The sequence below is a fragment of the Prinia subflava genome, chromosome 14, assembly GCF_021018805.1.
Source record: "Prinia subflava isolate CZ2003 ecotype Zambia chromosome 14, Cam_Psub_1.2, whole genome shotgun sequence".
NCBI lineage: Eukaryota > Metazoa > Chordata > Aves > Passeriformes > Cisticolidae > Prinia > Prinia subflava.
Window position 1 is genome coordinate 8,651,473 of NC_086260.1, and position 24,839 is coordinate 8,676,311.

A 24,839-nucleotide genomic window follows, 5' to 3' on the forward strand; every position below is an offset into this window, starting at 1 on the left:
AGGTGCAGTGCAGAGCAAGCCCTGAGTATTTCTTTGCCTGGGAATTGATGCCAGCTCCCTCTCAGGACAGGGAGGAGCTGAGCCAGGTCCCACAGCACCAACACATATCCCTCTCCTCCAAATCCCCTGGGGAGGGCGGTCAAACAACTCCAAAATAAAGTTTTATGAAGTCAGAGCCCTGCAGAGGTGGTTAGAGATGGTTGTGCTGAGGATGTTGTTGGATGTCATTTTGCTTCCATGGCTGATGACATCAGTGCCTAGAAATGCATCATCCGTGCTCAGTTGCAATGCCCTGTCTGGAATAAGGCTTCCATTGCTCATTTCCCAGCTCTAAGAGAAACACACTTGTGCACCACACTAGGTCAGTAACTTCCACTGGAATGGGGACAGCAGTGACCCTTTGCCCAGCAGGGACCCTTCAGAGGTATGGGCACCAAGTGCCTTTCAGAATTCTGCAAACTTGCTGGACTTTCTTCCAAAACCAGAGCTAGACACTCTTGAAGGGCAAACACGTGAAAAAGCAATCCACTGGCCAGTGTGACCAACACCCAGAAGGAAAATCTGAGCTGAAGTGGGACTAGTAAACGTTTATCTATTTTTCTGGACTTCTGACAAGTGCCAGCTACAGTAGGAGCTGCTCCCAGCCAGCCCGGTGCTGCTCCAGCACCCATCCCAGGTACCAATATCCCACTGGCTCCAGCACACACGGGAGCCGTGGTTGTTCCCGTGGCTCAGGGCTACAACACACCCAGGAGGAGCCATGCTCTGCCCACAGCTAATCCCCAGGCCCCTGCTCACGTGGCCCTGACCTTCAGGCCCCGGCGCATTTGTAGAGGCATTACTGGAAGCAGGGAAATAAGCTGGTTAGGTCAGGCTTGGCTCAGTGCCACCCAGTTAAACCCTGCTGCATACAAAGCAGCCCATGCCAGCCTCCTGACCACCAGACCAGACTGCTTTTGGACAGCTTTCCCCACTGTTCCCTCTCTCTGAAACACCACGATCCCACCACAGCCGGTCACTGAATGGCCTGGCTTTGAAACCCTGCCGGGAGCTCGGGCTCTCCTGCTTCCTGGCAGCTCCTAAAAGCTGAGACAGTTTTACTTTCATGGGTACCAAAAGGTCAGAGATGTCACTCCCATTTCAACCTCCCAAATGTTGCCTGGGTTGACAAAAGGCTGTGCCACTGCCCAGCTGGCACCAAGCAGGGATGTCAGACTGGCAGCTCCTGGGTTGGTGCTTTACCCTAAGGCTGACGCTGATGGGAGATGAAAACAAGACAAGTCTTTCTGCTGCCTTTCCAGGGTGGGTGTGAACAGCAGGATCCAGCAGCTCTCCTGAAGAGCAGGATGAGTCCAGGTGACAGGCAGGAAAGCTTCCCTTCCCCCAGCCCTCGCAGAACCAGGGCTCAGGGTCCTGAGGCACAGCTCAGGGCACAGGCGCCTGCCAGCCCTGAACCCATCTATCAGCAACAGCCCAGACAGGACCCAGAGGGAGCACAGAGCAGGACTCAGCACCCCTCTCCAGCACAGCCTGCATTAGCAGTCTCAGCTGCACCTCTTTTAAGCTTAGTCCAGAACAGCACTCCAAGGGGATTACAGTAGTGGATTGTGGAGTGCAAGGCAATCCCCAGCTCCACAACAAAAGGGACCAGAAAGGCTGCCAGCGTGGCTCCAAGGACATTTCTACTTTAAAAGGCTGCATCTAGTCCCAAAAAACCTGTTCTCATATCACCAGTGTTCTGTGGGCCTGAGCCAACAGCAGGGCTCCAGCAAGACACAGATTTTTGCTGGGGTGCCCTTCTCTTGAAGGGAAGGCAAGGACTTTGCCACAGGCTGGTTCGTGGATGCTGCAGAGCTGGTGCTGATTGTGATGAGCTGGTGATGATTCCCTGCTGATTCCTCTGCTCTGCAGGGCTTCAGCCCCACTGGTGTGGCTGACATCCCTCTAACCTCAGCAAACATCCTTCAAATAATCTGCAAGCACAGCCTCACCAGCAACAGATCCTCAGGGTGCCACAGCAGATGCTCCAGACCCTCTGGCAGAGGAGGAGATTGTTCCCAGGCACCTGCACCTCTCCACTTCTTTTCTCCGTATTTTCTCAAGGCAAAGTTTGCATAGTGGTTGTTTCCCCAGGGAAAGTTCTCTGTCCCCAAATTCCCAAGAGTGTCAGTTTACACTAATGTCAGATGAGCCTGGATTAGCCCTGCAGCTGAGCAGGGAGCTTTGCTCTGTGGCTGGTTTAGAACAACAAGAGGCAGCACGCCAGTGCCAGGGAGAGAGGCTCTGCTTGTTCAGGCAAACCACAGTACCTGGCTGCCCATGCTGAAAACAGGGCTTTGAGAACACCCTTTAAAACTCCTCCTTCTGAGCAGGACAGGATGAGCATTTCTGGGAGCTGCTGGTGGGATTTCCCCACAAGCACAACTTGCCTCACTAGTGAGGGACCCCCACAGTGTGGCCAGAGAAGTGTTTTAGCCTGTGCTGAAAAGACAAAGAGGTCTGAAACAGCCAGCACCTTGTGACACCCCAAGGAAGACCCATGGTCCAGCAGCCCCTCTCACATGGGAGGAAACATTACTCTAAGGCACTGAGCTGGGACACCTCTGCTCCATCACACCCCGCAGAGCAGCAGGCACAGTGGGATTTTCCTGGCTCTCCCGGACAAGAATTTCAGCAAGCTGGTAGCCAGTGTCCCTGCCAGCTCTTTGGAAGCATCCCTGTGCCTGGGCAGCACAAGATCCCTGCCAAGGGACACTGCAGCCCCAGCTGTCCCCCCTGTCAGCCAGGGCTCCAGGGCTGCTCCACTCTCAGCAGGAGGGGCTGCAGGTGCCGAGGCCCCTGAGCAGAATGAGTCCCACCGACAGTCACAGAATGCCCACGGCTCTTTGGTGGCACTGCCCCCGGGAGCAAATCCAAAAACCAGAGGGCAACCAGGAACCACAGTTTCAGTGTCCTTGAGCATTGTGCTTCTTGGGGAGAAGGGTTTGCATGTGCTGCCTGCAATGAGCCTTGCTTAGAGGGGCAGGGATGAGAGCTACAGAGGCACACCAGTAAAGTCCCAAAGTGCCTCAGGAGTGGGGACATTAGTTATAAAAAGCCCATTTCTGGGCAAAAATTACACACACCCAGAAAATAACAGCTCTGCATCATGAGACAGTAAACATCTCTAAGTCCTCTCATCTATCTGACACAGCACAGTCCAGAGTGGGAGAGCTGGGCCAGGGCTAGTCCCAAAACCTCCACAGAAGCCCTCTAAGGTGACTTTATCCTGTCTCTTGCCTTCTTCTTCTTCTACCCTTTAAAGTCCCACGGGTGGTGACACATGGGGACTCTAAGTAGAGATCAGTAGACTGATCTGGGCTTTGTAGCTTTTATAGTGAATAACATGCTATAGCATCACAGCCCTTGGAAACCAGACTCATTACTGTGGGGCTACTCTAGCTCCTAGAATGAGATCACAGCTTTATTGCTTACTTCTCCATCCCAAGCACATAGACAGCACCAGTAAACCAGCTCCAGCACCCAACATAACCCACTCCCTGCCTCCAAACAGACTGACATTCTGGTCCTGAGAGAGCTCAAATGGGCTCAGGGAGACAGGGAACTTGGACACAGGTAGCCCAGGCTGAAACTCTGCCTGCAAGCATGACAAGCAGCACAAGGGTTTGATCCATGGGTGATGGTGCTGGGCAGGACACAGAGGAGGGTGCTGCCAGCCCCTCCAGGGCAAGGGCAGAGGTTATCCAGCACTGGCTAATGCTGCCTGCAGCACTGAGGTTGCAAGGGAGTCATGGAGAGGGTTCAGACCAAAGGGAGGTGCACAATGTGCTCATGGAGAGACCAAGAAAAGCAATGCTTGGGAAATGCTGCAGCTGCTGGCTCTGGGATGCCTCAGCACTCCTCAAATAAAAATGGATTAAAGTAATTAAAGGCTTCGCTGGTTCACTCTGCTCCTGGGGGGGCTTAAGTGGCATCTGCTGCCTCCTCCTGAGCCCTGCATTAACAGGGATGCTTCATGTCTTCCTTCTCTGCCTCCTCCATTTGCAGTCCATGGTGGTATTTGCAGCCTGGCAGGTTGCTTCTCATCCCAGACAACAGCCAAACTTCCCCCTTTCAGCCCCTTCCTTTGGGGTCTCCTCCATGCAGGACCCAGCTGGCACATGCTGCCCGCAGGGATCAGAGCACCCCACTTGCTACCAGCAGTGCCTGGGGTGGTGGGGCATTTCTGCCCTTGCTTTTCACAAACTCCATTTTCCCAAGGTAAGGACCAATTCAAGTGACCCTGGGCAGGTAAAGAGCCCAATAAGGTGGTGTCATAAGAGCAAATTTCTGATGGCAGCCCTATCCTGAGCCCCTAACATATGGTCCCTAGTTGTGAAATGGAGTGATGATGCCATCGCAGCCTGGCAGCCCTAGGACAGCATGACACTGTGCCAGAAATAAACACTGTCCCTATTAATCATGTGGCATAAGCCTCACTTTTCACAAAACAACATTCTTCAAGGCACTTTAGAGTGTCTTAATGGTCTCTCTGCAGCATGACAACAATTCACTCCAAAGCTGTTGGAGCCCTTTTGTGCCAGTGACGGATGTTCTTCCTGTGCAATCAGCAGCATCCCCAGAAATAGTGGAGCAGTCTTTCATATCAGCAGTGATATCAGATCTCAGGCACAGGGCAAGAATAAGCTCCTGAGACAGGTGAAAAAATGGTTTATCCATTGTAGCAACAACTTAACTGCTGCTGACAACATTGAGGTGGGTGATACAGGTATTTCCATCAGGGAACAGGGCTACAATTTGGCTCAGCCCTGGTATGTAGAGAGGGTGTGTGTTCTGCACTTTGCAAAGGACCAGATTAAAAAGCACTGAACTGCAAGCAAGGATTTCCTTAGGGACCAAGGCAGAACAGCAGGTCCGTCGGTGTGTGCACTGCCCTGCTTTGTGCCAAGAGCCTCTTCGTGCCCTTCTCAGCGGGATGTCAGGCTTCACAGTCAGCTTGAATGCTGACAAATGAGCTTTGTGCACCAGCTGCTGTGGGGCTGAGCCCTGCCACTGATTGCTCTCATTAATCTGTAGGAAATTTTCTGCTGAGGTCTGGTGTGTGGCATTCCACCTCCCAGCCGTGTGCTGGGAGCAGCCAGGGAGCGGAGTTTGCTCAGCCCTGGTGGGAAGTTCCTCGGGGCTCCCTGCCCCAGGGCTGGCAGCTCCAGCAAACCTCCACCCCCATGCTGCTGCCTCCCTGCTTCAGTTGGCGGTTTTGTCCTTTTTTGTTGACAGTCAGTGAAATGGGACTTGATTTGCCAGCTTTCACACCACAGGAGGGCTGTGCTTGCCTTCTGGGGTCACAGGGATTTGGGAGAGGGAATGACATTGGTGAAAAAGACAGGCAGCAGTCAGCACAGCACTCATCTGTGTCCAATCGTGTGTTCTTTATGAATAAAATAACACCCAGCACTATTTGAAGCATTTACAATTTTCTACTTGACTAGGCAGCAAAGTGGCCACTTGGCTAGTGCTCCCAGAGACTGGCACAGGAGCTGAGGAGTGTCAGCCTGACCCCATAGGCAGACCAACAGCCTGATCCCCCTCTGTAAACCTAAATTTACAAATTCCTGTGGTCAAAATATCCTTGATGCTGCTGGCTGCTCTCGTGAGAGTAGCCACAGGCATCTGCCCTCAGCTCACTTCAACCCAGGAAAGGCTGCAGACTTGTAGAGGTCAAAAGACCAGTAATGAAATCTTACACCAATAACTTGATATTTCTTAGAGTCCTTTGCAATATGATAGTGAAATCAGCTATGGCTGTGGCCAGGGACCAGGAGTAATACAAGCTCAGCCTGGTTTGAAAGCCCAGGTGCCTGCGGGCAGGTGTGCATGGAGGGCTGGACACGGGCACCCGCGGGGCCGGAGCACAGGGCAGGGAGCCACGGGGCTGGGCTGAGGCACCCACGGGGTGCTGTGGTGGCTCCAAGACCCCTTCCCATGACAAGGACAGAGCCGTGGCAGCAGATTTTATAGCTGCTGGCCCAGGAATGCTGGGATGTGCCTGGACACCGACTCCTGGGTGCCTGCCAGTCCCGATTGCAAAACCTGCCAATATAGCAGTGTCCCACAATGAGCTGGGAGCACAGGAATGTGCACGGTCAAGCTCCCTGCCAAGGAGTAACCCTCCCAAAGCCGGCACTGCTCTGCCTCTGCAAGAGACTGGACATGCAGTTTCTCACAACAGTCCTGAGAGCAGCTTCATAGTGACCACTATCAGGAAGGCAGAGCCCAGTCTGCAAGCTCCAGAGGGAGCTGGGTGTTATACTGCCTTTCCTAGCCCTCAAGAAATTTTGGAAATTCATTCAAACTGCAGCACTTCCTTTGGCCAATGCCTTCAGGGAATTAGCAGCAGTATGAGGTATTGGGTTGTGCTGCTGATTCTCTGTGTTTCTCCTCACCAAGAGCACGGTGTCATCCCAGCAAACATGTGCCCCAGCTTGCTGAATCAAATAAGCCTCAACACCTCACATGGCAGGACTTTGCAGCAAAACAATCCAGCTGACAGATTTTTGTGCACTGACATCACAGATGGGAAAAGGTCTTACTAATCCCCCAAGTTCCTTCCAGTGGATGATTTCATTAATATCTCTGGATCTGTCCCAGCTGCTGCAAATGAGCACAGATAGACCAAAATTCAGCAATAAGAGAGGAAATTTGGGCAACTGCTCAGATGCCATCTCAGAGTCCAGGGGCATATACAAGATGTTTTCATTGAGAGCACTGAGAACGGCAAGAGGTATCAGGGGCTAAAAGTTAGGGTAGAGAACAGTTTAATTAACCTCTCAATCACAGGTTTTGTGGATTCATCACATACAGAAATGCTGGCTTCGATCTCCTAGCCATGAATGAACCATGTTCCAGGTCATGACAACTCCTTTCACAGTCTCCGGGTTCAGCAACAAGACTATTTTTATCAATGGATGGGGTCATTCATTGAACACCGATGTCAGGAGCTGCTACAGCACCTTAGGGACAAAGTACCTTTCTCTGAGTCATCTACTCCTAAATAGGTTGAGCAATGTCTAACCCTGCTAATGGTGTCTCCCTCCCAAGCCAGACCTGTGGGAGAGTCACATCAGCCTGAGTGGCATTTTGCACACTTTTATACCTCTTTCTCATCCTGATCTGATTGCAGCAATTTCTTACCTAATTCATTAGCTCAGACTTTGGCTACAGTGTGATACAGATGCTCTGATACTGCACCTTAATGGCACCTGTATTGATCTGAACCTGCCTGAAGCCACTCTCATCTCCCTTTCCATGGCTCGCACTCTGACCATGCTGATGGCTCTTCTCCCTGCTTTCGTCAGCGCACAGAGTTCGAAATTCCTGTCAGTTGTGTTTCAAGTAAACACCACAGCACCCACACGTGGGACAAACAACACTGATTAATGGTTTATACAAGGTGGCTGGCTTTAAGCTCCAGTAGGAGCCTTGCACTCCGCAGTGGGGAGCCAGGGAGGAGGATAGTGGTGGTTCAAAGCAGCCCATGCCTGTGATACTGCCTCCAGACATCTGCTGCAGGGGTTCTTTGCTGTGCATCTGAGTCAAGGCCAGGAACAGTCCTGCCAGGACGTAGTGGTGCCCAGGATGTTTGGGAGTAACACAGAATAGTGCATGTAGAGCATGGAACTACTTACTATTTATACTTTGTGTTGCTTTGTGGGATTTAACCCACTTAATCACCAGGCTAATTCCAGCTGAAGCAGTGGGTGTCCTCACTGACATGGTCAAAGCAGGATGGAGATCCCAGGCAGGAGGGGCTGGCCTGCATGTTGGAAGTGGCACCTGTTCCCACCAGCAATGTCTCCAGGACTGTCCTGCTCAGCTGCAGAGGGGCACAGTGTTACTATCTGATACTAGATTTTATGACTACTTCTTACTCCTGGCAAGATGCAGTCACATTGCACACAGAAGTGGTTTTCACATGGAAATAGAAGGGTTTGGGAAATAGAAGGCATTTTCTGCCCATTTATTGCAACACAAACTCCCCATCTGAGCCATCACTGTGACAAATCAAGCCCTCTGACTCCTATAATACCTGTCCCTCAGCTGGCTGGGGACAGAGTGCCATAACCTGCTTTGTCCCCTAGGGAGCAGGCAAAAGTCTCCATCACCTGGACAATCATTAACTGCCCTGGTGAGCTGGAGAGGTGCAAGGAGAAGCTGTCCTGCTCTGCAAATACACTAATGGCTCAAGTGGAGATTAGCAGGAGTGTGTTACCAACCAACCTGTGCCAAGAGGTGACATGGTACCATGGACCCAGCATGGTCTGACCAGCCTTCACATGCCCTGCCTTTGGCTTTGCCACCACCAAGGTCACCACCACAGTGCAACCAGCATGACTTCTGAGGCTGTACTGGGATACAGAGTTTGTGCTGGGAGCCAGTGTCACAGGGTGGGAGGGAAGGCTGGGCTGCACAGCCAGTCCCTACCACCACAAGCAGCACTTCAGCCCACATCAAGCATTAACTCAGCAGAGCAAATGTTTAACCAGCCTCCAGGACCTCCCTGCAGCAGGAGGTGAAACACCCTCTGCCTCCAAGTCCAGCCCCAGGTGACTACAGCAGAGGAAAGTTTTGCCTGCAGATTGGGAGCCTGACATGACTGGCAGTGGTGTTGCCGTCCCAACCCCGTGCTGCAAGTGGAGATTTAATAAAGATCCCGGCAGAGCTGTCTGCTTTGTCACTCACAGCTGCAGCCAGGCTCCTCTGTGGGCACACAGCCTTCTCTCACTGTCACTGCACTCATGTCAGCAGGCAGCATTGCACATCCAGGGAGAGCCAGTGCCGGTGTTGGGAACTGGCTTGACACGTCTGGGGTTTTTTAATACACAGGAGATGTGTCCACAAGAAAGCTCCTGGTACCACAGCAATTGGCTAAAGAAATGACAGCCAGTAGCCAACATCACTAACATAGGAACTCAGCAGCTAAAAAGTCCATCTAATGAACAGCCCTGGTAACAAGAACCTGGCTGTGGGCTCCTCCAGAACCATTTTCCTGTTCCCAGTACTCATTAATAACCATACAGCCACCCACCAGTGACACTCCAGGCGCACATTCATTACAGCATTATTTTCTCTTTGTGTGCACATTGAAGGAGAAAACCACGTCACTGCCCCATCACAGCAGAACACAAGTCCCACAGGATGAGCCCTCTGTGCCACACACTCCAGAGAGCTGCACCAGAGCTGTTCCAGAGCTATACCAGAGCCACATCAGAACTGCCTGGATCTTCTGCCAGCTGCTGACTCAGGGACACCCTGGGCTCACTGCTCGGGGGTGATTCCTCCAAAGAAACCCCACCCTGCAAACCCCTGCAGCATTCCCAGCAACACAGGGCCATACAGGAGATGCAATGAGTGATGCTGGAATGAGCTCCCCATGTCACCTTCTCTAGGACATGAAGCCACTTCCTACAACACACAGGGCAGCTGCTGAATGACGCAATCCCTTGTCTGCAGGAGCCACTCCAGCCAAATCTCACCCAGCAATCAACCACCCTCACAAAGTAACCTTCAGGGAGCTACAGGGGCAACACAAAGGCTTTTTGTTAATCTCAAAGACACAGGAGCACAGGGGGAGATTGCTAACTAATTTAGATAGCAAAGAGAGCTGTTCTGCAAGGAGCTCCCAGAAAAAGAGCTTTGCCATGAGAAGTCCCTTGGTTCAGGACAGCACCCCACAAACCCACTTCCTTCTCCTCTCTGCAGGAGAGGAGCCCAGAGGTGCAGATGGTCAGGCACCAGTGTGCATCAGAAATACATCCAGAGAATTTAGCTAGCCTTTTCCTGATTTTACTCGGTCAAATGCAGGTGTTGATGGATCACAGCCCTTTTCCAGTCCCACACCCACCAGCCATAGCCACACTTCCTTGGGAGCTCAAAACATAGGTTTAGATCGATGATCTTTTCCTCCTTTGACACATCTCTAGTGAACTCACAGTCCTGAAACTTGTTCAAAGGTGACCCAAGGGGAATAGCACAGATGTGTATCCATTTCCTTTTCCATTCAAATTGAGCCAAATGGTATTTTTGAAGAGTGCAATGAGCAACCAGGCCATGAGACAATGTGTGATGTGAGAGAAGTCCACTGTGGGGCACACAGACTGCCCCAAAAATCTTGTGGGGCACACCTGGGCTGTGAAGTCACAGCTGGAGCAGAAAAACCACACAACCTCCTTTGCCACAGCCTTGGTTTAGGTGCAAAAGCTATGTGGAGTCTTCCAAACCCTGCCTGTGAGTAATCCATGGCTGGACAGGTCGGGCTGACTACGCTCACAAGCACATGGCCAAACACCACACACACTGGAATAAGGACCAGTCTGGCTTTCCTCTCCCACATCTGAGTCCCTATGCCAATTAAACTGAACAGCTCCAGGTCAGGAGGTTAAAAATAATACTAATTTTTTAGTCTCTGGTAGCAAAGGACCAGAAACTTCTCCTATGTTTTGTCTCCTATGATAGGGCAATACCTGTACAGTCTTCTCTCATTTCTCTTTTGTCTTTTCTTCCAGAAAGAATATTCCCTTCAGTCCAAGGGTCCGAGTGAAAACAAGAAGCCAGGGAGTGGCAGTTCAGGTGAGTGCCAGCAGCCCATGCTGACCCTCAGAGAGCATTGAAGGCAAACTGGGAGGGACTGGGGCTTCTGCTCACACCTGGTGCTGCTGAGCCCTTGGCTAGGAAACATGGCTGGGATGGGGGAAAATGTTGGGATGTGGAGAGGGGATGTGGAGAGGTGCAAACTGTGGAAAAGTGAAAGTAAGGGAAAGAACACCCCTATGTCTGTGAGAACCTGGTGTCTTTGGCCAGTCCTTCACAGGGCCAGGAGTGTTACACCAGGACATGGGCTGGACCATGCACCCTTGGGTGCTGCAGAGTGTGAAGGTGACTGGGCATCCCAGTGGTGCCCCTCAGCTTTCCCTATCCAGTTCCTCTGTGTGGAAATGGTTTTGCTTCATCCCTGGCCCTCCTGGGACTGGAACTGTAAGCAACTGCAGGCTGGCACTGGGCAACCTGGGCAGAACTGGACCATAGAACCCTTTGAAGAGCCAAAAGCAGTTGCTGGAGTGGTTTAACCCCTTCTTCTCCCTCACCTTTGCATCCTCTGATTTCCCCGGCTGTGGCAATTCAGGGACAACCAACAAGGCACCTTCCAGCCACAGTGATGATGATGACAAGAAGCGCAGCTCAGGCAGGGGCTGCATCCCAGCAGCAGAAGACCTGGGGCAGCGATGCTGTGGCATCACACGGGCTCTGATGTCACCAGGACCCCCATGGCCCCGTGCAGGGGCTGCTGCTCCTTCTCACAGCCCTTACCCCTGGGGTGTAGCAGCTGCTCCCCCTGGGCCGTGCAGCAGTAGGTGGATGACAGGGTGTTGCAACATGCCAGGGAATAATCACGATAGCTCGAGCGGTTGCCCTGGTGCCGGCTTGGCTGTTGCAGTGGTTGCTAAAGAGAGTGGGCGTGCGGCTTCCTCTGGGGCGATCTGATTTCTCCAGGAGCGTGGTTAAGGCACGTTGAGGAGAAATTGTGCTCCGTGGAGCAGGGACACGACCTCTCCACCCGCAGCAGTGGCTGTGCCGAGCAGGCAGCTCGGTGCCTGGGCTGGCACAGAGCTGTTTGCTCTGGGGAGAAAAAGCGATTAGATTGTTCATCTATCCTGGGAAAACATCATCAGGCAACAAAGAGCGAAGGGAAGAAGTTTTCGGGGTGGCAGAAGGACCGGCACTGAAGAGTGAGCAAGGCCACCGGCCGCTGCCAGCTGAGCTCCAGAGCTCGGTGAGGTCCTTGTGGGGTGGCAGGAGCAGCAGGGAGGGTGCAGCAGCCACCTCCACGTGACCTTCCATCCCTGCTGCCACCGCAGAGACCTGGCAGGAGCCAGGCAGCTTCGTTGGACCGGCCAAAAGTCACATAGGCGCGAGTGCAGCCAGGCAGCAGCGGCAGCCTCAGCCCCCACAGCCCCATGTCGTGGGGCACAGGGCAGCACCTGCCCCCCGGGCTCCCCAGGGCCTCACTGCGGAAATCAGGTAAGCCCAGGGGGATCCCCGCTGCTCTGGTGCTCCTTTCTGCGGGGATGGGCTGCTTCATCCCGTGGGATTGCTCTGCGCTGTATCCACAGGTGACTTGGGACCCGGGTTTATTTGCGATATCATGTTACTTTATTACTTCAGTAGCTGGTTGAGAAGCTGCCCTTCTGCTTCTGCCTTTCCATATCCCACATGAAATTCCCTTAGAATACCCATCCTGCAATTCAAACCCTCTTGGAGAGGCACTGGGCTGGATAGGGGGCTAAGGCAATCCCTACAAATCAACATGGGAGGATATTTTCTGTACTTAACATACCTTTGAACTAACTTTAAGCATTCATTACTGTTTGATGTGCATCTCTGTCATTGGCAGGCAAATGTGCAGAGCAAATATTTGGTGAGATATTAAAACTTAGTTTATGATTGTCAAGAAGGACTGCTAAGCATCTGCCACTGTCTAACAAAACTAAACCAGTGCTCCACATACTGCTTGTAAAAGGCACGGGATGTCTTGGTGATTGCTAACAAACCAAGATCCCAGCCTTGCTATCTTTGCTTATCACAGTCCAAGGTAATTAAATGAAATGATTAACCAGCACACCCAGTCCTGCCTGCCAGCAGAGGCACTTGCTGCTCCTGACGGTACAAGCATTTCCAGCTGGTAACTTCTACAGCCCAGACAGCTCAGCAAGCCTCAAAGCGAGTGGGATTTCTCTCTTCTAAATCCATGTGCTTGAATGCTAAGTTCAGCAGGTGACCATGGTGACCCCCAGAGTCCCTTAGCTTTGGGGTGATGGCAGGTGGCAGTGCATGAGCAGCCCAGGCTGAGCCCAGAGCCTGCTCCGTGCTCCCTTAGGAGGGTGCAGTGCTGGTGCAAATGGGAGACCCAGCCCTGGGGGCTGCGGTGCTGGCACAGGGCTCAGCAAGGGGAGCAGGACTGGGAACAAGCTGGGGAGAGAGAGAGAGCTGGCTATACCAGTGAGAGAGCTCTGGCTGTACTGGGGGGGAACACGGGCAGCCCCATCCCCACCATGTGCTCAGCAGAGACACAGAGGTAGGGACAGTAGTGACGCGTGGCAGCAATGCTGGGAGCTGCAGAGGTAGGTGTGTTCCCCAGCCCTGTTTTACATTTCTATTAGAGTTTTCTCTGCCTTCTGACCTTGTGACCCCGTGGGGTTTATTTCTGACCGTCAAGGCTGAATGCAGGCAAGGGGACCTGGTGTGTGAGCAACCGCTGCCCTGAGGCAGCCACTTGATAGCTGGGAACTGCTTCCCACAGCAGCCACATCGAGTTACACTCACCCTATTGCATTATAAATACCAGAATTAGCCTTGCTTAATTATTTAAAACTATAGATTAAAAGCAGACAAAGGCTCTTTGACTCCTTCCCAGAGCACACATATCATTTATCAGAGGCACGGTCGCCTGGTGACAAGCACAGGGGAGCGTGCCAGGTCCATGGGTATGAGGTGCTCCCGAGCTGCTGGCACAGCTGGAACCAGAGGAGAGGAAAATCACGGTGAGGATGGGAGCTGGTGCCATCTCACCCAGGGAGGGTAATGTTTAGCATCTGCCAATCTTTGGGCTCACGTTGTTATTATTATTATTATTATTATTATTATTATTATCATCATCATCATCATCATCATCATCATCATCATTATTAACGTCATCATCATCCATCACCAGGGCAGTAAGCCACAGCAATCCTTAGGCTAATGTGAATTACAGGTATTTGTTCCAGGTTGTTGTAACAGCAGCATACGGATTACTGGGGTAATAAGGCACATTTTGTGGGCTCAGCTGTGGGGACTCACCCACCAAAGGGCATCCAGGCACTGCGAGCCTCCCCATCAAGCAGCACCCACACCCAGGTGCCTCCCTCCGCCCTGAACCCACCAACCATGCAGAAAGGAACTTCCCAAAGCAAGTGCCTGACTTTGAGGTCAAACCTCCCGTCCTCCTGGCAGATGATCCTCTGCAATGCAGGGGCACACCTGAAAGCTGCTGTCATCAGACAAAGCTTTGGGGCTTTCAGAGACTGACGTGGAATTCTTTCCCATTTTGCTGACCTCAGCTATTCTATATTTCTAAAATACAGTTAATTAACACTAGAAAAATCATGCAAGTTAGCAAGTGCCATCAATTGAAGGATCCAAAACCAATGACAAACTTTCAGCTTCATTCTTTTAGGACTTAACATACAGCATGACCTTTTCTGCCATTACTCTCTCAAAAGAAAAGCTGTAGAGCCAAACTCCAGCTGCACTTCAGACACTGGAAATGCATTGACAGAAAGTTCATACTCTACAATGGAACAAAAAAAAGGTTAAGTTCTGGTTAACAGAGAGAAGCATACAAGTGCTTAAAAGTAACAGAAGCCAGTTTAAAGATCCCCGAAACCTCCACCTGCACATACAAAGTCTTGCAGGGACTGACAGGCCCTGCTCCTCTCAGCCTTCCCAAGAGGAGTGAGGGACAGTACTCTCACCCTGAGGAAAGGAGGGCTCCCCAGGGACTGGATGTTGTTGGGGTCTGAGGCCCAGAAAAGGGATGTTTTCCCCCATAATTGTAGTTAAGTGTCAGAAACCCACATTTCCCCCCAGGCTCAGGTTGCTTGTGTAAATAGCTTCAAACTCGCTCTGCTGGCCCATACTGGTGTGTTGGTTTTGCAGCCGCCTGACTTGCAGGACATGTATGACCAGCTGCTGTCAGCAGCCCTTCATTAATCTCTTGGTTCTTTAAAAAAGACACATTCATGAATAAATCCCAGGCACCCAGAAAACCAGAGGTTCTTCCCTGTAACCAGAGTTTTATCATTTCTGCTCAGCTAGTGGTCTCTTGGATCAGTGGTTTTACAAACCCAGAGCCAGGGCTCTGACCCTGGATCATCCTGAGGTTTTTACCCAGTCTTATCCCTTCTACCAAGTAACAGGGTTTCACAAGGTTACAGACAGCAATGTCCTCTGAGTACAGATCCCATTCCCAAAATAATGCCTTCTGACAGTTTTTACATAGGTGGCATTTCACAAAGGTCCATTATCTGCCCAGAAATGGATGCCAACACAATATTTTTAACAAAAGCTCTTTAGGCATCATCTGGCCCTATTGACAAAACTCTTCCAAGATGCTCTAGTTCAGTTCTCAAATGACACAGACAGCAGAAATAAAACACTGTGAACTACATTTGCTTTCTAGATTTCAGCTGAAGTTGAACGCTGACCTGTGCTGCATAAGGCAGTATTGACATCTTTACAGTTTAAGGATGCAGGTGGCATGGGAAAGGGCCAAGGGATGTGCAGGGGAAAAATGAGATGTCACAGGGGGCAGGATGTCAAGGAGACCTTGGCAAAATACAAGTCAGGCATTTCACATAAAAACCTGCAAAAAGCAGCTGCTGTCCTGCTGCACCCTCCATTCTCCTGTACAGGTGCTGGGCACGACCCCAGACCTCCACTCTACAGATTTCTAAATCCAACAGCTATGGATTAACTCCATTTCCTACCTGTTTGGTTTTTCCCTTGTAAAGAACAGCTGTAGCCATGTAGCAGCCATAAGCAGAGCTGCATCCCTCAGGTTACCTGCCCTTTCCAGGACTGTTAATCCCTTTAACATTCCTGGGGATTATTTCCATCCCAACAGGACGTGGCACAGGCTGCCAGCAGCAGTGCACAGTCCTGACACAGAGGGGCTCACACGGCACTCCACCTCCAGGAAACAAGCTGGTTAATCCTAAATAAATACTCTGTGAAGGGCATCTCCTCCTTGTGAGGGAAAACCAAAAAGCAGCAGCAGCCAAAGGAAGCATAGCCCAGCTCCAGCCGTGACCAAACCCTCATGTCCAAAGCCTGTCCTGGGGCATGAGCCAGTCCTCTCCCTCCTCCTTTCCAGGACCAGGCTGAAACCTTTCTCCTTGTTCTGGGAGACTGCACAAAAGCCACTCAGCACCCCAAGCAGCACACCCTGTTTTACAGTCCTAATAGGACTGTATTTAATATATACTTGCAGCATTCATGCTTTCAAAAGCATTTAGTGCTGCACCAAAGTTGCCTGATATCCTGTTTCCCAAAAAGATTGCGGCTGAGCATAATCAGAAGTGGAAATAATTTGTCCCAGGATTGCAGAGTAATGATTTTGTTGCAACTCTCCCAGGAACTGGGGGATTTATAAATATTTACAGGTGGTCTGAGCAGGAATTTGGGCTTTGCTTTAGGTCAGAAGAGAATGAGATATTAAAATGTCACTTTTCTCCCACAGTCAGTCCCACACCCTGGGGCAGGAGGGTGTCTGGTCTCTGGGCCACTTCAAAGATGCTGCAAATTCCCTGTGTGGTCTCCTAGAAAACTAACAGAGCCTGGAGGCTCGTTTCACGGTACAGTTGAGAGAGGAGATAACTCCATCTGTGATGTCCAAGTACCTGCCAGGGGCCCTGGCATCCTCATCCTGGCAGTTGTGCTTTTAACTAACAGAAAAGCAGCTGGAAACCCACTTTCCCTAGAAAGCCTTGAGCTTCTAGAAATGAGAAAAGGGAAAATACCTAAAAGCAAGCAAAAGCCTGCGTGTGTTCAAGTAAACAGAGTGACTTTTAATAAGCAATGCTCCAAAGCAGACCTATTTAAAGAGTCCCACTGTCTTCCTCAGTACAGCAGAGAGTATTAACATCCACATGTAATTCTTTTTGTTTGTATCTTGCAAAGAACAAAATAAAAATGTCCAACACCTTTTGCTGATTTATGATGGTGGCCAGGGAGGTGCCAGAGCAGAGCCTTGTTCATTGAACTGCAGCTGAATCATGCAAAAACAGACATCCTGCTGTAAATCCACTGCAGAGACCTGGCTTGATTTACACCTCCAGCACCATAAATAATGACAAAAAGCAGCCTGATAGCACTCTGTCTTTGTTACACAGACATGCATTACCTCAGGTCTCAGAGATGATAGATCTACTCCCCGACAAACATTTTGCACTGGGTCCTATTTGCCAACCTGCAGGAGAAAGGATGCCCCATCCTTACCCCCAGCATAACCCCAAGCTGTGCTCCAGACACACCAGTATTTTCATATTCTTATTTTTCTTTTTCTGCTTGGTGCAAATGAAGACATTCCTTGAATTTTTCCAGGCTGAGGGCTTCTGAAGGTTTAAAGTACTGTTCTTGCAGAGAGGTTCAAGACTCATTCCAGTCCCAGTCAGGACTTTGACTTTGTCCCTGGGGCAGCAGTACAGACACCCACGGGAAGCCAAACCCTCAAGGTGGGTTTCTGCACACCCCTAGGCACATCTAGTGCCATGAAAACCAAGCACAAAGGTACCTGCTGTGTCCTGGCCCCCGCAGCTTATTGAGGCAAATTGCACTCCTCTTGAGGACTTTCACATGCTGGTTTAACAGAACTGGCCCAGAAAAGCTTCCAGTACATCTCAGTTTCTTCCACTCCTTCCTTTCCAGTTTTTTTTTTTCTTAATTTTTACTAGTTTAAGGGAAAAGAACCCATCTGCCTTCAGTGAATAGGTTGATAAATTGCTGTTTCTTTGCAAGCCTCAGTCATTCAACGTTAGATTGCTGCATTCTGGAAATAACCACATAAGCCCATCCAGAACCTCCAGGCTCACCACAGTGCTCCTCCAAAATGCTGTATAAGACAGAAAGGGGCAGATCCTGATGTTTCCCTGATCATCCTGGGTGTCCAGGGAAACACCACAAGCCCCGACTGAAGGACTGGATGACACCATTCCATGGGTGTGCATTGCTGGGTGTTAGACTGATGTGGATGTGGGGAAACTCTGCCCAAGTGAGTCTCAAACCAAATCTCCCATGATCTGGGTCTTGGGGTAGGGAAAAAGGGACTCCCACTCCTGAGCTGCAAAAGGAAAACCATACATCATGGAGGCAGGGGTAAACTATTTATTTATTTAATAAATAGCAGTGCTGCACCAGTGACCCAAGAGCAGCTTAGCAACAGGACCCAACAGCTAACTGGTCCAGAGAAAAATACCAAAGTTACCTGAGTTTCAGCCATTTACACACTCAGGTTGGTCCTTCAGGCTTGGTTTGGCTAATCCCTCCACACTCTCTGCTCACTGCATTATCCCATAGCAGAGCACATCAAGTGGATTTAAGACAGACAAATCCAAGATGGACATGTCCCAGCCTTTCCCCTGACATGCATCAGGATTTGGTACCAACACAGAAGCAAGTGTGGGCATCTGTGTCACTGGAGGCAGCTCTGGACTAAACAGGAACAGCAGGAAAGTGCAGTGGGATGACACAGTGACCTTGAGCCTTGTCTATTGACACAGCTTCCAAAAACAGTGTTTCCATTAAAAATACCTGGCATTTCATTGAAGTTACTCCATGGAGAGACCTTTTTGTTTGAAAAATGAAGACATAGCTTTGCCATTTGAAATAAGAGTTCAACCATTTCATTCATGCCAAAACAAACCTTTGCTTTTGTACCTTCCTTCCTTGTCTTTTCTCTGCCTCTTCTGTGAAGAAAGAAAAAAAAAAAAAGTACAAGAAAAAAAGAAAAAAGCAATTTTATCCCAGTGAAAATCTGATATGTTTTCTCATTGTTCAAAACCTGGCTTTCATCTAACAAAAATTAGCCATGAAATTGCACTGCCTTAACCCTTGGCTGTTCTTCAGTCCCCATATCTCTCTGGAAGGCAAGGTGAGCTCCCAGTTTCAGCCTGGGGAGTCCAGCCCCTCAAGGGTTTGAGTCAGCCTGGCACTTGCCACGAAACATCAAACCACACCACCTCCCTTCTGCCAGCATGTTGTGTGATCCTGGAGGAAAATAACGTGATACAAAAAATCACTGGTTCCAGCTTCCAAGCACCCTTTAAATACGTACCGAACTATTCACCCCAATTAAACTCCTGTAATGGGCTCTGATTTGTTTTCCTTTGTTCCCAAAGCAGTAGGGCACTGGCCACATTAACATTCAATGAGAAGTTGTTTGATATTGAATCTTTTCTTCAGCAGTATTATTCCTTACACAATTTTGTTTGATTGCAATCCACTTCACATTTTAAGTGCTTACTGACTGTGAAAGAATGACCTAGTCTGCTTTCTCTGGGCTTTTTTTATTGATTTCTCTTTTAAAAAGGCTTTATTCCTTTTATACATGACATTGAAATAAGAGAAGGAGGCAACATTACTGAACAACTGTTTTTCTTCAGGTCCATCAACCCATATAACTTCACAGTAAGCCTCAAAAATACTGCAATAATGAGACACTTAAAGACATGAAGCTGCCTACACCCTTTTCCTGGGACTTATTTGGTTCTTACTGGTAAACTTCCAAATTGTTCAAGTGAATAGTCAGGAATAAATTGTTCTTTCTGAGCCCCTGATTAGACCATACACTGAATAATTGGAGGCAGACCTACTGTGCTTCTCATTTAAAGACACAGCCCACCACATGCAGTTTGTCTTATAACTTGTGCTTTGTACTCACTTTGCATAGGAGTTTTTTGTAAAGAGGAAATGTAAAGGAATTGGAAAACACCAGCAGTGAGCATGCCCTGTGGTTTGCCTGAAATCCAAGCTGCCATCCCTTCCAAAACAGTGGGCTCTTTTTCTTACCTCCAGAACATACAAATTATTGCAGCATGATCACCGACTGCATGGGCGAAGGATGCTTTTCTTGGCACTGGGCTCACTCCTGATGAATAGGTCAGCAGGACATCAGCAAAACCTTTCCTTGGCAAGAGGTTTCAGATACAGCAGGACTTCCTTAGGCCAGTGTTTCAGAACCCCCCTAAATCCCACAGCATCCCTTTGTGCTATGGGACCAACAGCTTCATCCAGAACGCTCAAAGCAGCAGCTCAACACAGTCTACATCCATGGCTGCTTCCAGTTTTAGTTAGACCTATCTTGCATTAATTAATCCTTGGCAATAAACTCTGCAGCCATTGAAGCGAGTGGCTGGCAAGTAATTTAAGTGATCTAATTAATATGTGTCTCATCAACAACGCAAAGGGAGTATTTTTTAAAACCTCCAAAAAACCCACAGCAGCACAAGAAGGCACATGTACTCTGACACTGACACGGGTGTTGAGCAGCCAGGACAAGCACCAGCTCCTCTCCTCTCTCTTGCCTGGGATTCTCACACCAAGCAGGGTGACACTTCTCAGGCAAACAATCTCATTTTTTCTTCCAGCATCAATGTACACGGAAATACAGCGGGAACGACCAGATGGTGGGAATATCCTGACTCACCCAGACTACATAGATGGAAACCCAGACCTCATCAAACCTAAAAAGCTCCTAAATCCTGTAAAAGCCTCCAAGAGCCATCAAGAGCTGCACAGAGAGCTGCTGATGAACCACAAAAGGTAAGGGGAGGTCACAGCCTGCCACTGGAGCAGTGCAAGAGGTGCTGAGCTGTCAGAGCTCAGGAGCTGAGGCACAGGTGCCAGTGACGGGCTGCAAGCTGGAACAGCACAATCAATCCCCTCACTTGCACACAAACACAGCATCCTGTCCTCTTTTGCCGTATCCTTTCCTCTTTTCTCTGATGTGACCATTTCTTAAAAAAAAATAAGCAGATCAAAAATCCCTGCTTTGCCATCCTGACAGATTGGCTGGCACTTTTTAGAGGCACAAGCACTGGAAGATTCAAGGCCCTACAGCCCCTTTTTGGTGCCCTTTGGAGGTTTTCTGGTTTTTCTGTCTCCATCACTGATCTGCCAAATCCCCAGCAATGTACAGCATTCATGTAAACTTGAAGGTCAAGCCAGAGGCAGGAAGAGGGGCAGGCTGGACGCAGCCCTTGAAAGCTGAGGTAGCAGTGGGGTGAGATCATTTCTACAAGGTTAGTCATCCACTCCCTAAATATGAAATGGGTAGAATGCATATTCCTGACTTCCTACCCCACCACCCCAATTTAACTCTTTGGGGGTACTGATACAACATCAGGAAAACCATACCAATGATCAAGAAGCTACAACTACATCATTCCATTGCAGCAACTGTCTGAACATCAGTGCAATGAAACCATATTCTGCTCAGAGGCTTTTAAGCACAGTAAGAAATCTGCTGGCTTTATATTGACATTTTCTGAACACCCTGAAATACCCTGACACAATAGCTCTTTGGCTGCCTAATTAAAAGGAGCACAGCCTCTCTTCTAAAGGACTGCAGTCATCACAAGAACCAGACACGGATATTAATTCAGTGAACAATCAAGCCTGCCAGCAGGGTGCATTAATCAATACTTGCACTGGCTAGGCTTGGGTTTGATTTGATTTTCCCAGAATCAGAAGAATTACAGGGACCTTTCTCTGGTATCAAGGCAGATGTCACTATACCAGCCAGATATTTTTAAAAGTCTCTGGCTTGAGAGTGACCATCTCCTCCCTGGTGATACTGCTCAGTTTAAAGGGTCACCCACCAGCACTGTCTGATCTCACAGAACATTATTCCAGTCTAACCATGATGGAACAAAGAAACAAGAAACCCCTGCAATGGAAGCAGCAGAGAGGAATGGCAGGGAAGGAGGTGCAGACCCTGCAGCACCAGAGCTGCGCTTCACACTGGCAAACACAAAGAACATCATCTCTTTGTGTTCCAGTTCTGTGCCTGCCACCGTGTCACATCCCCGTGTGCCACCAGGTACTGGCAGGAGGCAGCTCCACCACAGACATCCTGCACCACCTACTCATGTGGCCCCTCTTAAGCCCCTCAGTTTAAACCTGTTTTGGCTCTGACTTCCAGAGCCAAAACAGGTATTTTTCAGCAAAATATGTGAAACAAACTCTACTGCAAAAAGTAATCCATTGTTGCTGGTTTCTTGTCACTCTCAAATCCATCAGTTTAGCTTCCTGCTAAATATTGCCATAGAAAGAGAGAGGGGAGAAGGGGAGAGAGAAGGAAATATGACTTGCTCCTATTTCTGCTTTGGTTGGTTTTTCCCCCTCAAGCAGCAGGGAGAAGCAACTGAAATCAGCAGCTTGTGTAACAAAATCCTTATCTTACTCAACACCTCTGGGCACTAACAACACAGGCTGATTAAATCAAAGAATAGTAACAAATCTACAGGCAAGCTGTGTCTCCAGCAAGCCAAGGCAGGTTTTCCTTCTCTCAAGCCTTGGGAAAAGCAATTTTGCAGCATCCAAGTTGCTCCTGCGTCAAAAACATCATGAAAGCTCTGGGGCCAAGGCTATGGCTGCCTTCACTGACGCTGCTGTGAACTTTGTCCTGTCATTAAGCAAACAAACAAACAAACAAACAAACAAACAAAGAAAAAGAAATTACAATAGGAAGTATCATTAAAAGTGGTACTGGAAGGACGCAAGCACTGGGCCCCAGACATGCTGTGACAGTGCAGAGGTTTGCTGCACCAGGAAAAGGTGGTTCCTCTCTCCTGCCTGCCACTTCAGCTTCTCATGATGTGAGGCACCACCTCAGCACCTGCCACCCTGCCAAGAAATCCACAGGGTGCGATGCCTGTTTTCAAATAACCTTGGCCAAAACCAACCAGCCTTTGGTCAACAAAGACCTCCTGGTGCTGAGGAGGAGCTTTACATCAACAGCACTCCCCAACCCACGGCACCCTGGGCAAGCCCTTAGCACAGGCATGGGGAGGTCCCCTCCTCTCTCAACACAGACCTGTGCCCACAGGAACACCAAACACCACCCATAACTACTTCAGGTATGCAATATCCAAAGTGTGAGGTTTCTGAAATCTGTTCAGGGGGTGCCTTCCATCTCTATACCACACATTTATGCCTTGCCTGCATGGCCCCGCTGTCTCCTTTCCTGTGATCCCACCCCTCAGAGAACAGGGATTCACCTGAGATGCATCAGGTGGCCAAAGGGGAGTCAGGCACCTGTGCCATCAGCAAACCCTCCGGCTCCCAGGAGAAAAGGACAGTTCATTTTGGCCCCTTGGTCCAAACTATCCGTGTCAGCAAGAGGGATCGCCGGCCCTCAGCTCCGAAGCGAAGCTTCCGATGAAGCAAAGCTTCAAAGCTCCCGATGGGATGCGCGGGCAGGGAAGGAGCTGCCAGGACAATTACTGCAGCCCAATGACTACCCCTGCTGGTGGGAAAAAAAATCGTCATTATTGCACATGTTCTCAACGCCGCTGAATTTACACCTGACACCGCTAAAACCAGTAACAGCACGAGCCTAAGGAAGGTCCCGTTTCCACACCCGACACAAAATGCTGTGGTACCCCGGTCTAACGGGATCAGTAAAACTTCAAGCACCAAATGTGCCATACACAAACAGAAACGTGCCCACCCCAAGCAGGCAGCCCGAGGCACCATCAAACACTCTCAAACCTTGTGGATGGATCCGTGTGTCAGGCCTGGCTCATGGATCTCCCACGGATCTCATGGAATACAGGTCTCCCGTGCTTCCATTTAGGACCAAGACAAGTTTTGGGGTTGCCAGTCTGGCAGTGGTTACACCCTTGGTGTAGAAGCTCTGGCCCTCATTTTTCTGCTTTTTATTCACAGAGGTTTGGGTGTGGAGAGCAAGCCAGAGCTACAGCGAGTGCTCGAGCACCGACGGCGAGACCTGCTTATCAAACAGAAGAAGGAAGAGGAAGAGGCAAAGAAATTGCAGTCTCCTTTTGAAAAAGAGCTATTAAAGAGGCACCAGAGGCTGGATCAGGTAGAACTGAGCTTTCAGCCATCCTTGGGTTATCCTAACCACCCAACACATGACACAGAGCAGATGGGTGGGCTGAGGCTCAACTCCAGGTATAGCATTTCTACCCCTCCATAAAACAGTAGCTGAAATACATCCTCCACTGCTGCCCCACTCAGCTGCAGCCATCTCAGCCTCACAGTGGGGTCCACCACATTTATATCACTTCACCCAGGACCCCCATTACACACCACTCACCCTGGGTGTCCTCTGGGTCCCACACAGTGTCCTTGGGAGGTTTTTTTCCAGTTCAAAGCACCCTAAACTGCATGGGGGCATTGCAGCACCCACCACAGGAGGGCTCAGGACCCTGCAGTGCAGGCTGGGAGGCTGCAGGAGTGCTGGAAGAGACATTGCTGCAATCTTACCCAAACTGCTTTGGGGAACATTTCCTGGCATGTACCCTGGCCAGAATTCTGCCTGGGAAAAATCATATTCACTGTGCACTTGACAGCAGCACAGCCATGCCCCAGGTGCTCTGTGCTTGCCCTCTAACCCAAACCAGTGCAAGCAGTGAGCAGGCTCATTACCACTGAGAATAAAGACATTGCCTCTCCTACTTGCCAGTATTTGTACTGCAAACGAATTAAACCAGTTTGTTTAATTAACAACACAACAACAATGTCCATCAAGCTGAAATCACTTGAAAATCAAAGCCTGGGACTCTCAGAGAACAAGGAATATGAAACAAGGTGGTTTAGGGAAGATCCAAAAGGACTTCACATATAAAAGTCAGACAGTACAATGACTTACCTCACCTTAGACAATATCTAATTCTGAGAGCTTTCCCAGACTCACAGGCCTCCTTTGCTGGGAAGGGTTCAATCCTTTTCCTCCCTCTCCCATGCTAGGTCTGAAGGGAAGCCCCACCCTGCTTTTCTGATGGAGATGTTCCTCTCTGGAGGAAAGAAAGGAATTAATGTTTCAGCAGGACAGGAGACAAAGGGTGAACGTAGGTCTGGTGTGATGGCTTGTAAAAAGAGAGCCACAACACATGCACCACACACTCAGTCCAGCTTTGGGCAATAATGACTGGACCCAGCAATACTGAAGCCTTCTGTTTTAACATAGCTGATAGTCTTTTCATGTGCACAATGAATTCTTT

The 24,839-nt window shown here is 49.7% G+C and overlaps 1 protein-coding gene and 1 long non-coding RNA gene across 4 annotated transcripts in view; one reads left to right on the forward strand and one right to left on the reverse strand.

Annotated features, from left to right (window-relative positions):
- Window positions 1–24,839, reverse strand: part of LOC134558107 (uncharacterized) — a 47,587-nt gene that overhangs the window by 19,436 nt on the left and 3,312 nt on the right. The window lies entirely within an intron of this gene.
- Window positions 1–24,839, forward strand: part of FAM107A (family with sequence similarity 107 member A) — a 28,198-nt gene that overhangs the window by 1,086 nt on the left and 2,273 nt on the right. For 2 of the 3 annotated variants that reach the window (XM_063411629.1, XM_063411630.1), the window contains 3 exons: window positions 10,563–10,626; window positions 20,238–20,412; window positions 23,542–23,698. In XM_063411629.1, coding sequence (XP_063267699.1) covers window positions 10,563–10,626; window positions 20,238–20,412; window positions 23,542–23,698 — 396 coding nt within the window. Of the gene's footprint in view, window positions 1–10,562; window positions 10,627–11,532; window positions 12,076–20,237; window positions 20,413–23,541; window positions 23,699–24,839 lie in introns of those variants that run through there. The other variant, XM_063411632.1, reaches the window with a different exon arrangement.